The sequence below is a fragment of the Hibiscus syriacus genome, unplaced genomic scaffold (assembly GCF_006381635.1).
Source record: "Hibiscus syriacus cultivar Baekdansim isolate YM2019G1 unplaced genomic scaffold, ASM638163v2 tig00005939_pilon, whole genome shotgun sequence".
In the NCBI taxonomy this organism is placed as follows: Eukaryota; Viridiplantae; Streptophyta; class Magnoliopsida; order Malvales; family Malvaceae; genus Hibiscus; species Hibiscus syriacus.
Window position 1 is genome coordinate 581,649 of NW_024062073.1, and position 14,988 is coordinate 596,636.

At 35.9% G+C, this 14,988-nt stretch overlaps 1 protein-coding gene across 1 annotated transcript; it reads left to right on the top strand.

Moving 5' to 3' along the window:
• On the top strand, positions 1–7,473 carry LOC120200303 (phosphatidylinositol 4-phosphate 5-kinase 4-like). The gene is made up of 8 exons (XM_039201181.1): positions 1–1,184; positions 2,169–2,336; positions 2,671–2,836; positions 4,264–4,380; positions 4,850–5,043; positions 5,961–6,091; positions 6,172–6,235; positions 7,185–7,473. Exons 1-8 carry the CDS (start codon positions 1–3, stop codon positions 7,471–7,473), a joined length of 2,313 nt encoding a protein of 770 aa, XP_039057112.1.
• The last annotated feature ends 7,515 nt before the right edge of the window (positions 7,474–14,988 follow it).

Consider the following 14,988-nt stretch of genomic DNA (forward strand, 5'->3'; position numbering starts at 1 on the left):
ATGAACAAAGAAAAAGACAAAGAGCAAAGCGGTGTTCTAAAGGCATGGGAGGCCACCGTGCGCAAAACGCACGCCGCGAAAAAGCGTGCAAACAGTATTTTTGGGACGATAACGATGGCCACTGCGGCGGAGGATGATCTTGAAAATCATCACGATAAAGACAATGTATCCGGGGAGCCGTACTTGGTAGAGAAAATTCTACCCAACGGGGATTATTATACGGGGCAGTGGTACGATAATTTCCCCGAGGGACAAGGGAAGTATCAATGGACCGATGGGTGCATGTACTTGGGGGAGTGGCATAAAGGCAAAACAACAGGGAAAGGACGGTTTAGTTGGCCGTCGGGTGCTACTTACGAAGGCGAGTTCAAAAGTGGATACATCAACGGAATCGGTATATACACAGGACCTAGCAGGGATACATACAAGGGGCAATGGGTGATGAACTTCAAACATGGTCATGGCATGAGGTTCTACCCCAATGGGGATTGGTATGATGGTGAATGGTGCGAAGGTTTGCAAGAGGGGCTTGGGAAATACCAATGGCAAAGCGAAAACCATTACATAGGAGAGTGGAAGAATGGGATGATTTGTGGCAATGGCACTTTTGTATGGGGCAATGGGAACAAATATGATGGCCAATGGGACGAGGGTTGGCCTAAAGGAAATGGGACTTTTTATTGGCCTGATGGGAGTTATTATGTGGGGAATTGGAGCAAAGACCCTGAAGAACATAGTGGGACATATTACCCTTCCGAGTCCTCCGAACCCGGAACCATCGATTGGGATCCTCAGTCAGTGTATACCGAGTTGGCCAATTGTAAGATCTGCCCGAGAGAAAACGTTTCGATCATGCCGTCGCAGAAAGTATTGGCATGGTATACGGCGAAGACTGATGAGAATCCGAGGAGGTTGTCGATCGATGGGAGGGCGAGCCTATGCATGGAAAGGCCGGATAAAATGCACATGTGGGAGAGTGATGATGATAGTAATGACTATGTAGAGCCCAAGAGAGAATTGGAGTCTGAGATCTTATGTATTCAACATCAACATGATGATACAAACCCTAAGTTTAACGCCGAATTGCCATTGAAAGTGCCCAAAATTGGAAAGAGACCAGGAGAAACTATATCTAAAGGGCACAAGAACTACGAACTTATGCTCAATCTACAATTGGGAATCAGGTGCCATTCCCTATATTTTTAAGATATTTTTTTTTATTTTTAGATTGCTTTTAAAGCCAAATTAACTTTCTAAGAACATTATCATCGAATTGTCATTGTGACTTTTATTATTTTATTTGGAGTATGTTGGCCTATAACGTCATATTTTAGCAAAAAGGTCCCTAAAGTCTGACTAAATAATCGCTTTGATCTTTATTTTTTTTGAAATATTTTTGACCCATTTCATTTTAAGGTAAAAAATCTCATATTTTGAACGTTAACCATTTGTTAACTACTATTAAAAAAGGGTAAAGTACACAAATGGTCTCTTGACTATATGACACTGCTTTGTTGAGTCCCCTGACTATTAAAAGTTACAAAATGATCCACGACTATAGGATGTTGCTTTGTTGAGTTCTTCGACTATTAAAAGTTACAAAATGGTCAACCAACTATTCACTATGTTCCAAACTCATTATTTTTCGTTAAAAAATTAACGACAGTTTAAGCTGAATGTTAGTTTATTGTCTAAGATATGATAGTTTTTTTGAGATTTTAGAATCAAATTTTATCATATCTCAGACAAAATATTAACATACAACTCAGAATGCTGTCATTTTTTTAACGGAAAAGGATGAATTCGGAACATAATGAATAGTCGGGTGATTATTTTGTAACTTTTAGTAGTAAGGGGACTCAACAAAGCAACATCTTATAGTTAGGGGACCATTTTGTAATTTTTGATAGTTAGTGACTCAACAAAACAACATCATATAGTAGGGAGATCATTTGTATACTTTACCCTAAAATCGCCAGTTTGTTAACTAAATATTTCCATCAATGGAGGGGCATTTCCCACCCTAAAATAAAACGTTAGAGTCTACAATACTAAAAAAAAAGAACATGAGCAAAAATGATCATTTTAATAATCGCCGGGGCTATTTTTAATATTATGCCTCCATAAAACCTGTCTGCTAACCATGTGCTTAATGAGAGATTACACAGGCATTCTGTGGGAAGGCCTGCACCAGCAACATCTCTTGATCTAAAGGCTGCAGCTTTTGACCCAAAAGAAAAAATTTGGACAAGATTTCCTACAGAAGGCAGCAAGTACACTCCTCCGCACCAGTGTTGTGAATTCAAATGGAAGGACTACTGTCCAGTAGTTTTTAGGTAAGGCAAATTATATCATTTATATTTATATATTTAGTATCTAAACTATCAGTTTTGATCCGTTTTTGTACCTAAACTTTTAATCTTTTCAAAACTTAACGTTAAATTCTAAACGGGATACTAAAATGAAACAAAAACTTTTAACTGCAAGGTACTAAAATGAAACAAAAAATGAAACAAAAACTAAACTTTACATATAGTTTTCAAAAAATTAAAGTTTAGATATTAAAACGAACCACTACTAATAGTTTAGATAGTAAACATGTAATTTACCCATTATTTTTTCATGCTTACATGAATTATTTGTAACTTTGAATTATGATTATGTATGAAGGGCTATGAGGAAGTTGTTCCAGGTGGATCCTGCAGATTACATGATATCAATATGTGGGAATGGTGCTCTTAGAGAACTATCTTCCCCTGGTAAAAGTGGTAGCTTTTTTTACTTGACAGAAGATGATCGATACATGATAAAGACGATGAAGAAGTCGGAAGTGAAAGTAAGTTCATCTACTTTGACACCTATTATTAGCGTATTCACTTCTTATTTTAATCAGATTAACCGATTGAATCAAATTAATTAGGTTAAACGGTCAGTCATCGAAATTAGTTAGGTTAAATAGTTAAGGCAAAAGGGTAACTTTTACCCACTTAATTTATCACTTTCGCCCCTATCGTATTTTGCATAAATTTAACCCTCGAAATATCTCAATTGCATCATTCTATATCTGCTCCTAACTTAAAACCTTAAATTATAAACCTTAAAAACCTCTAAATCATAAACCCTAAATTCTAACTTAAGGTTTATGATCATTTAATGTTTTCAGCTAGTGATATGGTATAGAATGACGCAATTAGATAACATTGAGGGCTAAATTAATGCAAAAATATGAAAGGGACGAAAATAATAAATTGGATCTACTACAGGGACAAATGTGACCCTTAAGTCAACAATTAACTAATTGAATTAATCGAAAATATTAAATGTTTAATGTATTATATATATTAAATACATATTTTAAACTCAAATCTATAAAGAATTAAGATCAAACTATTTTTCAAGACCAAACTTGAATCCATTAATCGGAAGATGGTTTATTGTAATTTGGAATATTTCATATTTTGAATAAATTAGTTTATTCCATTTTAAAAAAAGGCCAAACTATTTTTAAGGGTAAAGCACGTATATGATCCCCGACTATAGGGTGTTGCTTTATTAAGTCCTATAACTATTAAAAGTTGTAAAATGGTCCCCCAATTATAAGATATTTCTATTTTAAGTCACTGTCTATTAAATGTTATAAAATAGTCACCTGACTATTCATTGCGTTCCAAACTCGTCTTTTTTCCGTTAAAAAATGATGACAATTTGAGTTGATCGTTAACCTGTTGACTGATATATGATATAATTTGATCCTAGAATCTCAAATGACTATCATATCCCAGCAGCAAGTTAACATCTATCTCAAATTGCTATAAATTTTTAATGAAAATAACGAGTTTGGAACATAATGAATAGTCAGGTGACAATTTTGTAACTTTTAATAGTAAGGGGTTCAAGAAAGTAACGTCCTATAGTTATGCGGCTATTTTGTAGCTTTTAATACTTGAGAGACTCTATAATGTGATACCCTATTGTTAGGAGATCATTTGTATGCTTTACCATTTTTTAACCAGACCCGTTAAATTGTCAAATTCTAATTAAATTTTAATATAATCAAATTGTTATCGACCGAATTAATCGAACTTTATTCGAATTGGTTAATGATTTAAAAAAAACGTTCAGTTCATTTAACATTTAATTTTTTTAGTTAATTCGATTTTGGGGAATTTGATTCGACCGGGCCGAACCGATGGTTTGAACACCCCTACCATACATAGTTTCAAAGGAATGTTGACCTCATTTTACTATTGATTTGTTGTATAGGTGTTTATAAGGATGCTTTTTGCATACTATAACCATGTTCGAAACTTCGAGAACACATTGGTCATTAAATATTATGGCTTGCACTGCGTGAAGTTAACAGGGCCGATTCAAAGAAAGGTCAGTGAATAACATACAATCCAAGTTCATTTTTGGTGCTACAAATAATAAGGGTAAACTGCATTAGATACTACCTAATTTTAGGTATTGTATCGTTTATACCATTGAACTTTTAATTTTGTCAATTATAGTATTAAACTTTGATTCTCGTTTCAATTATACCATTGAATCGTTAATGGCACGATGACGTGGCTAACGGCCGTCACATAGACACCTAACCAAAAACGATGTTGTTTTGATTTGGTTGTTAAGGATTTAACGGCCCAGTGGTATAGTGGAAATGAAAATCAAAGTTCAGTGCTATCTATAATTGACAAAATTAAAAGTTCATTGGTATAAACAATACAACACCTAAAATTTAGTGGTATCTAGTGTAGTTTACCCTAATAACAATAACGTTGTGATTCTTGTGAGAAGTGAATTTAAGTTGTTTTGAAAGGATGCAATTGATAGGGATGACAAATTTCAGGTACGATTCATAATTATGGGAAACCTTTTACGCTCAGAATATACAATTCACAGACGCTTTGATTTGAAAGGATCTTCTCTCGGACGCATAACAGATAAGTCTGAGTCTGAGATCGACAATACTACCATTCTTAAGGACCTTGATTTGAATTTCATATTCAAACTCCAAAAATCTTGGTTTGACGAGTTTTGCTGGTAAAATTCAGTTTACTCCTCTCTTTTTTAAGGGTAAACCGAAGAAATGGTCAATTTGGTTTGAGTTTTATAAACTTTTCCTCACTACTTCTGTTTTGCTTTAATTAAGATTTGGTCACTTACGTTATCGTTAAAGGTTTAATGGTCGTTAACCTTAAGTGACCACATTTTAAATAAAACAAAACGAAAGTGACCAAATCTAGTTAAAACAAAACGAAAGTGACCAAATCTTATGTTTTTTTAATTTAGTAAGAAAAAAAGTTTATAAAACTCAAACAAAAGCGATCATTTTTGTAGTTTACTTTTTTTTTCTACATGATTTGTTCCACTACTTTCACTTGGATTTAAATAGCGGTCCATTATCGAAATAGTAACTATTATATAGCGGTAAATGTATAGTCTAGAATTGCAATTTCACAATTGTGATACATATAATGACTACAATCACGATAAACACAATCAGGTACGAACATACATATTAGGTGGAGAAACAATTGCCCTCCCAAATTTTGATATTTTAGGTCATTAATGTTTTTAAAATCATTATACTAAACCATTTTCCCTCCCAAAATTTACTGGTTTAATCATTTTTAAGACCCTTTCAGTTTTAAAATGAAATCATGTTTTTATCTCTAACTTTTCTGGTTTAATTTCAATTTTAAAATCAATGGAATCAAAACATAACTCCTTTAAATTTTATGGTTTATTTCGTTTTAAAGACCCTATTTGTTTCAAAGTTAAACAATTTGCCCCTCTCGTAGTTCAATCATGGTTCCATCTCTGAACGCATCTGCGATTTAAATCTCTGACCTTCACCGTAAAGAAACTAATCAAGCATGAATCAAAGAGTAGTTTAGTATTTGGTTTAATCTTTGCTTCATCAACTGCGCTGAATGTTTCAATGGTTTTGCTAACAGGCAAATAGATAGGGATTGTGAGTTTCTTGAACAGGAGAGAACCATGGACTATAGTCTCCTGGTAGGCATTCACTTTAAAGAAATAGGAGCTAATGGAGAGTTAATTCCATGTGGAAGCCCAAGTTCATCTGGTTATCTTCTGTTTTTCACTATTTTCCACTCCAAACTTCCTTTTTCGATTCAAAAGTTTCATTATTTGCCAATATTGTAGGAAATATTGAGAATGAATCAACTCCGCCACCGGAGACGGAGGAGCAGATTCAAGACCCTAAGAGGTAAATAGACACTACAGTTAGCATGCAGGTGGTTGTAGGGAAGGGCACGTGACCCAAATCTGACGAGTTTGATTTTACCCGATTCTATTGAGTCAGAGTTTTTTTTTTAGTTTATATTTAGGTCAGGTCGGGTTAGTTTTTTAGATTATGCATTCGGGTCGAGTCGAGTTCAGTTATAGGGTGAAAAGTACTCGATTCAACTTAACCTAAAAAATAATACAAGTATGCCTCATATATTTATAAATAATTGCAATAATAATCATTTCTATATTATTTTGTTTCAATTAGATCTCTATTTTATCAATAAATTAATATATATATATATATATATATATATATATATATATATATATATATATATATATATATATATATATGTGTCATACGAGTTGGATCGGTTTTAGTTTTAGGGTGAAAATATTTGATCCGACCCAAAATATAATATAATTATACTTTATATGTTTAGGAATAATTACAATAATACTATTTTCTGTATTATTTTTCAATTAAATCTTTATTTTATCAAATAAAATCAAGAATTATATATATATATATATATATATATATATTTGAGTCGGGTCGATTGTAGATTTTATCTAAAAAGGCAAGTCAGATTTCGGGTAAGATGAAGTCACCCTAAACTCGAGTTAGATTGAGTCGGGTTTCAGGTAGAGTGTGTAGTTTATCGGATTAGGTCGAGTCGGTCGGACACTCGACTAAACCCGACCCATGCACATCCCTAATTGCATGCATGTAGGTATGGATTGAGAGGGCTAGTGGTAGTAGTTGATTCAAAAAAATTTAAATTATCATATATTTTAGATATATTTTTATTTATTTTTTTATTGGTAATATATTCTCGTCCCATGAAATTCTATAAATTATTCCTTCTAAAATTCTATAAATTCGTTCTCCTGATGTAGCATCATGCGCTCGTCCTTGATTACAGGTCGGGTGTGATCAAGTTGGGTACGAACATGCCGGCGAGAGTAGAAAGAACCATAAGAAAACCCGAGAGCGTATTCCATTTGGTGGGGGAACAAACAGGGGAGTGTTACGAGGTGATAATGTACTTTGGCATCATCGACATACTTCAAGATTATGACATTACCAAGAGACTGGAGCATGCATATAAGTCCTTCCAGTACGACCCCACTTCTATATCAGCCGTTGATCCAAAGCAGTACTCCAAGCGATTCCGTGACTTCATATTTAAAGTCTTTTGTGAAGATACTTGAACAAGTACCCATGAGTGGGGCTAGATTTAATATTTTTTTTTGTGTGTGGCATATGCCCCAAATTATTGCAATTTTTGTGTAGCCAATATTGTTATCAATACCCTGTTATGTAGCTAAATTTAGCACCAATTAATGGTGTTTGAATTGTTTTTCCACCCACCATTATTTCTTGGATTCAATTAAGAGATTGTCACTCATTTAGTTGAAGTTGCATCCAAAATTGAATCTAACAAGTGATTTTAGTTATAAAAGAAGGGTAAAGTACACAAATGCTTTCCGACTGTATGATATTGCATTTTTCATAACAATTTTTTATAAATAATTAAAAAATTTAAAAATAATTATTACTTTTTTTGTGTGTGGAAAATTTAGATTTTTGTTTAATTTGAAATTACTTTGGAGTCGCCATCGACCTTTGGGTTAGGCAATTGAATACCTAAAAATGTCTTTTAAAACAATTTTAAGAAAAATATTTTTAAAGACAAAAATTGGTTTGCGTATTGTTTGCGTGTTGTGAGTACTATAAAATATACGCAAATAATGTGCAAGTATACACAATCGCTCAAGTAATAAAGTGATGAGTGAGTATCATCTCCATAGGGATTGGAAGGATATTGGGTAAAGTTTATGCACTATTCTATCTAAGTATAGTTAATCTTGATATATACAAATGTAACGATAATGGATATGTGTATGCTGGTGAATGTGGATTGATGGTGTGATGGTGTAGCAAATGGAAATGCAGTGGCAAGAATATATGTTTAGTGTTGAAAATGATGAAATGTCAAGACAATGAAAAATGGTAAAAACAGTAAATAAAAGATAAATAAAATGAAAAGAAGATAATCCTCACGTGACAAGCTTTCAATGGAATGATTGGTAGGGATTGATCTAAGAATGCTAAACTTATCTCTCAGGCAGATTTAAGCTATCTGGTCTTTACTTACTCGACAGGGCTTTCCTAAAATGTTCTCACAAGAACCTAACAGAATAGCATACCAAGGCATCTGCTCTCACTCAATGATGTTGGACAACCTACCCTATTGATAAAGACACCCTTTTTAGTCGTTGAAATCCTATCCTAGTCTCTTCCGAGATCTAAGGGATTAGGTTATAATATTCCTAGGCCGGTTCAAATCCCCTTGAAAATACTATAACCCATTGCTTATGAGGATCTTGCCTTGCGTTTCTTCCGAATACTTACAACTATTTTTAGCTTAGGATTCTTCCGAACACCTAACCTTCATCTAAGAAATGAACATTTTCATGCCTCTTACAAGCCTAGATGGTGAAGCATTCATAAACAAAGCAAATAAAGAACCAAAATAAACTTAAATATACCATTAAAATAAAGTTAAAACATCTATTAAACCAACACCAACAAATAAGTTAGTTCATGGTGGGGTTCGAAATATCCATAGAAAAATCCACAAAATATTCGTTCCAACAACCCACAAATAAAATAAATAAAATAACAGCAAAGGGAAGTGAGAAAGAGCCTTCGACGTGCGCCACTGGAGGTCTCCTCGGCCACCACGAACCGCCTTAGCTCGCTAGCTCCTCTCGGCGCCTAGCTTGCCACTCCTTGAAGCTTTATCAATGGAGGAAAACCCAAGGAAGAAGAAAGGAAAAGGGAAAATAAAAATATGATTTTTCTGCTACAATATGCGTCTCCTTTCTTCCACACACTCTCTCTCTTGTGAGGTGTAATATATAATAAAAATATCTAGGGGTAATGATGATGTTGTTGGGATATTGTTGGGTGCAAAATACCCCTCATACCCCTAGAATCACATGTTGTGCATGAACCTTATCCTCCAGGTGTCAGTGGTCCCCTAACAGGTTGTTACAACCATCATTTCACGTGCAGAGCCAGCTGTCCACGTACAGCTGTATATTTTTGTCGTTTTCTGCGCCAGAAATACCGAGGCATTTCAATCTGCTTCAGCGTGTGATGCCGCGACATTACTTCCCAGCTCGCCTATTTTGCTTGTTGTTTCCTGCACATCACTAAAAACCACACATTCCTCCTCATATAGTACCTTAATAAAATAAAATAACACAACCACCACAAATGCAATTACATGCAGCTACATACATCTAAAATGACTTATATGTACCCTTAAACAAACAATAACTTAAGTCAAAAAGGCCTTAAAAGTAGTCTTTTTACAGAGTTATCACACCCCCAAACTTGAGCTATTGCTTGTCCTCAAGCAATGGATAACAATTAACACAATCAAAATGTCATGGCAATTTCAACAGTAGGACAACAAGACAAAAATTGAATTTCAACCCTCAGAAAAACCGGCTTATGGTAGACATAGCAAGAATTCAAGTACTTTTCCCTAGGTCAAGATTCTTTATGGTGTTGTGTGTGTGATTTATTGTATCTAATCTATACTTAACGTATTTAGGCAATTTCTAATTGAGTTCCCTAGTTTTACCACGACATTAATTCATTCATTAAGCACATTTATACTCCCTTTTCACTTACTACACATTTTTTTAATTATTTTTTTCACTTTTTTTTTACACTGCTACGAAGGGAGTCAGCTCATCACACCTACCATCCCACACTCTAGGTGAAAGGGAGCATACCTTCCACCCCCAAGCTAGTCAGACAGAGTCATCCTGTGACTACTTTCATTCACTCGTATGCGCGTGGCTGCCATTTATTAAAGAGAGTTCCAGGCAATGCCACGGCAAAGAGGAGTGTCCCTCTACAGCTATGCCGAAGCATTTATTCACGATTAAACAAAATTCAGAGATAAGGGAGTTTTTTTTAATTGATTTATCATTTAAGCATAATACCATATTTTAATGCCAAGGCTAACCATAGTTCTTTCATAAAAATTTCGTAAGTTCATTCAGTATAGAGAACATACAAATCATGTAATAATAATTCACAAAGCATCAAGCCCTAGAGTCAGTTCTATCATTCTCAATAGTCATTTACATTCAATTTCTAGCCTAAAAAGTTCATCTTCATCAGGTATCATCAAAACATTTCCATCTAACTGTCCTACCATTTACTGATGCCATGGCATAACATTATGCTAATATTATCATGCACATGTTCTACAAAGAACACTACCTCCCCCAAACTTGAGAGAAGCATTGTCCTCAATGCTGAATAAAAACTAAGTTAAACTAGACTACATGCTATGTGATGCGATGCAATTCCATGCAAGGTACATTGTCTTCCTAAGATGGTGTGGAGTCGCGCTGGCAGTGCTAGTAGTATTGCGTCTGGTGCACTTCCTCAGTGATGTGAGGCTTTTGTCAGGATCAGAACTGGGTTCAGCAGCTGGTGTGCTAGGGCCTTCAGTGTTCTTAGATGTTAAGGTCTCCATACGCCCAACAGATGACTTCAGAAGTCATCTAGTCCATGCTGACTGGGTTAGCATCCTCTGGCTTGGGTGTATTGTCTTGCTGAGTGACATTTACAAATGTCGTGGCATCCTCAAATGATGGCAAGATCTCGTCCAGAATGAATAGAAGGTTATAAGCCCAATGTGGGAGCATATCCTTGTGAACAGGTGCCACGACTGCGTCTTGTTAGAGCCTCAATTGCATCTAGCTTTGTCGTGGCATAATGGTTTGCAGCAGCCTGTGAAGTTCCCTCGTGAGATTTCATCATATTCATCCTTCAAAACACCCTTTGTCCTAAAAAATAATATTAAAATTAAAACTAAAAAAATAAAACAAATAAAAATAAACAAACAAACACTCACGACAAAATAAAACTTCTAAAACATAAATTAAAAAGGGTTCAAGGGATGCAAACTCCAAAATATCATGAATTGTTATGGCATTTTTATCGCGTTCGATTGGAGCACCAGTATAGACCAAAATGCTCCATATATATAACAATGCCACCTTTAGTGTAAGTCGATAGAACCCGATTTGTAAGACCTTTGCAGTAGTCCTCTCTTTTTTCTCCCCGTTGCCGTGAAATCTTTTAATTGCTTGGGCAGCAAATTCGTTCAAGAAGTAGGGGTCATCATCCTGCATCAATCTGTTCTTGCCCTGGCTATTCAAGTAGGGAAGCAAAACACCACTAACGAGAAAATTGACAATGTCAGCGTACCACGACAATGCCGTGGAAAATAATAATTTCTCATCAGGGAATTGTTTCTCCATTTTATTTCTTAGTTCTTTCATAATTTCTAGCCTAGAAAAATGGGCAACTAATTGGGGTTGAGTAAATTCAATGAAATCCTCAGGTTCAGATTTCGTACCTGGTCTAGCTATAAGTAAGCTAGACTGACCCGTCTCCTTTGAAATATCCTTATGCTCATCTTTGTCTTCTTCATCAAGCTTCAAGTAATCACCAGTGCATGCAAAATTGCCGTGGCATGATTCTGCAGATTCCCTTTGGTCATTAACTCCTGTTAGTGGGGGTTTTTCCTTTGCCGTGGCATTATTTTGCCTGCCATCATTGGGTTTACTCATTGAACCTTCAACTTTGTTCTCCAGCGAATGTAAATCCTCTTGCAATTGAGACTCTTCATGCACAATCTCATAGCTAGGTTCTTCGAGTGTTTCCCCCCCAAACTTAGCATCTTTGTAGATCTGGGTGCCACTTCCTGAGGTGAATGTACTAAATTGCTCACTGCCTTTAGCCTTAATGACTTCAGTATCACTAGGCAATCTGTCTAGTTGGTATTCTTGTAATGCCATGGCAATTTGATCCACTTGCATTTCCAAAGCTCTCAAAGAAAAACTATGACTTTGTAACCATGCCCCTTGACTTTGTAATAATTCTTATTGACTCTTAATAGATGCATCGTGATCTTGTAATAAAGCCTTTGTAGTTGCCATAAAGTCTTGCATAGTGGCCTCTAGAGAACTTGTATTAAGTGAAGATGTTGTCCCTTGATTATGCCATGGCATATTCGTTTGAAGGCTGAGGGCTCATCTATATACTGCTCCTGAGCGAGATGACTGACATTACAAGCTCCTTGATTTTCCCATGAGAAATTGGGATGCTGACTCCATCCATTGAAGCTTCCCACATAGTTGATGGAATTTTCGGGCATTCACATTCATGGTGATTGCCTTGGCATAACAGACATGCCAAGCTATCAACCTTCACTTCTTTCACCTCCTTAGAATTTTGCAAATTCTTCAACATATTGGTGATGGTAGAGAGTTGGGTCGACACTGAATCTTCAGCTTCCAACTTGAATGTCCCAGATGCCTTCCTTATAGTTTCAAACCTTGAAGAGGGAAATTGGTAATCATGGTTAGAAATTCGATCAAGAATGCCAAAAGCCTCTTCAGGTGATTTGTCAAGCAAAATGCCATTTGTCTAGGCATCTAGCATCATCCTCGTGGGTGCATTGGCTCCATTGTAGAACATCACGACTTGAGTCCAGTCGTGGAATCCATGGTTGGTACATTTGCGAAGCAATTCTTTGTAGCGGTCCCAACACTCATATATTGACTTGTCATCAGCTTGGTGAAAAGATGCTATGGCATTCCTAAGATGGTTTTTCATATTCGGTGGATTATGCCGTAGAAATTTTTTTTTGCACAATTCAGTCCAAGACCTTATAGAGCCGAAAGTTAATCCATTGAACCATGCCCTGACATCATCTTTCAAAGAATATGGAAATAACTTCAATTTCAGCACATCTTCATGCACACCTTCTTGTCGAAAGGAGTCACAGACCTCCAAAAATTCTCGAACATGTTGCCTTGCATCCTCATGAGGAGTACCACCAAACTTTCCAATCAAGTCCAACATGTCGAACATAACTGGTTTGAGCTCGAATTGGGTTGCCTAAATCTTGGGAGGTATAATAGCAGGTTGTAGGTCATCTAAGGTGGGAGCTAAGTAATCTCTAATAGTTTGTGGTCGAGCAGCATTCCTAGCATTTGGAATTGTCGTGGCATTTAGAACTGCAGGATCCTTCACTTGATTTTGAACAACATGAGCCTCAGGTTCTATATGAAATAATGGTTCTTTGGGTCTTTTACTTGTCATGCGACAACGTAACACCTGAAAAAGGTAAACACAAAAACAAGTAACTATGTACAAAGAAAATAAATAAAACGGTGCAACAACTAAACTCAACATCATCAATTGCAATCCCCGGTAATGGCGCCAAAAACTTGTTTGCGTGTTGTGAGTACTATAAATTATACGCAAATAATGTGCAAGTATACACAATCGCTCAAGTAATAAAGTGATGAGTGAGTATCATCTCCACAGGGATTAGAAGGATATTGGGTAAAGTTTATGCACTATTCTATCTAAGTATAGTTAGGCTTGATATATACAAATGTCACGACAATGGATATGTGTATGCTGGTGAATGTGGATTGATGGTGTGATGGTGTAGCAAATGGAAATGCAGTGGCAAGAATATATGTTTAGTGTTGAAAATGATGAAATGTCAAGACAATGAAAAATGGTAAAAACAGTAAATAAAAGATAAATAAAATGAAAAGAAGATAATCCTCACGTGACAAGCTTTCAATGGAATGAATGGTAGGGATTGATCTAAGAATGCTAAACTTATCTCTCAGGCAGATTTAAGCTATCTGGTCTTTACTTACTCGACAGGGCTTTCCTAAAATGTTCTCACATGAGCCTAACAGAATAGCATACCAAGGCATCTGCTCTCACTCAACGATGTTGGACAGTCTACCCTATTGATAAAGACACCCTTTTTAGTCGTTGAAATCCTATCCTAGTCTATTCCGAGATCTAAGGGATTAGGTTATAATATTCCTAGGCCGGTTCAAAGCCCCTTGAAAATACTATAACCCATTGCTTATGAGGATCTTGCCTTGCGTTTCTTCCGAATACTTACAAGTATTTTTAGCTTAGGATTCTTCTGAACACCTAATCTTCATCTAAGAAATGGACATTTCCATGCCTCTTATAAGCCTAGATGGTGAAGCATTCATAAACAAAGCAAATAAAGAACCAAAATAAACTTAAATATACCATTAAAATAAAGTTAAAACATCCATTAAACCAACACCACCAAATAAGTTAGTTCATGGTGGGGTTCAAAATATCCATAGAAAAATCCACAAAATATTCGTTCCAACAACCCACAAATAAAATAAATAAAATAACAGCAAAGGGAAGTGAGAAAGAGCCTTCGACGCGCGCCACCGGAGGTCTCCTCGGCCACCACGAACAGCCTTAGCTCGCTAGCTCCTCTCGGCGCCTAGCTCGCCACTCCTTGAAGCTTTATCAATGGAGGAAAACCCAAGGAAGAAGAAAGGAAAAGGGAAAATAAAAATATGATTTTTCTGCTACAATATGCGTCTCTTTTCTTCCACACACTCTCTCTCTTGTGAGTGTAATATATAATAAAAATATCTAGGGGTAATGATGATGTTGTTGGGATATTGTTGGGTGCAAAATACCCCTCATACCCCTAGAATCACATGTTGTGCATGAACCTTATCCTCCAGGTGTCAGTGGTCCCCTAGCAGGTTGTTACAACCATCATTTCACGTGCAGAGCCAGCTGTCCACATACAACTG

Excerpts from the sequence above, each read along its gene's own strand:
- LOC120200303 (XM_039201181.1), top strand. The coding sequence starts at position 1 with ATGAACAAAGAAAAAGACAAAGAGCAAAGCGGTGTTCTAAAGGCATGG. Across the intron at positions 2,337-2,670 it reads TACTGTCCAGTAGTTTTTAG|GGCTATGAGGAAGTTGTTCC; the intron begins GTAAGGCAAATT and ends TTATGTATGAAG. Across the intron at positions 4,381-4,849 it reads CAGGGCCGATTCAAAGAAAG|GTACGATTCATAATTATGGG; the intron begins GTCAGTGAATAA and ends GACAAATTTCAG.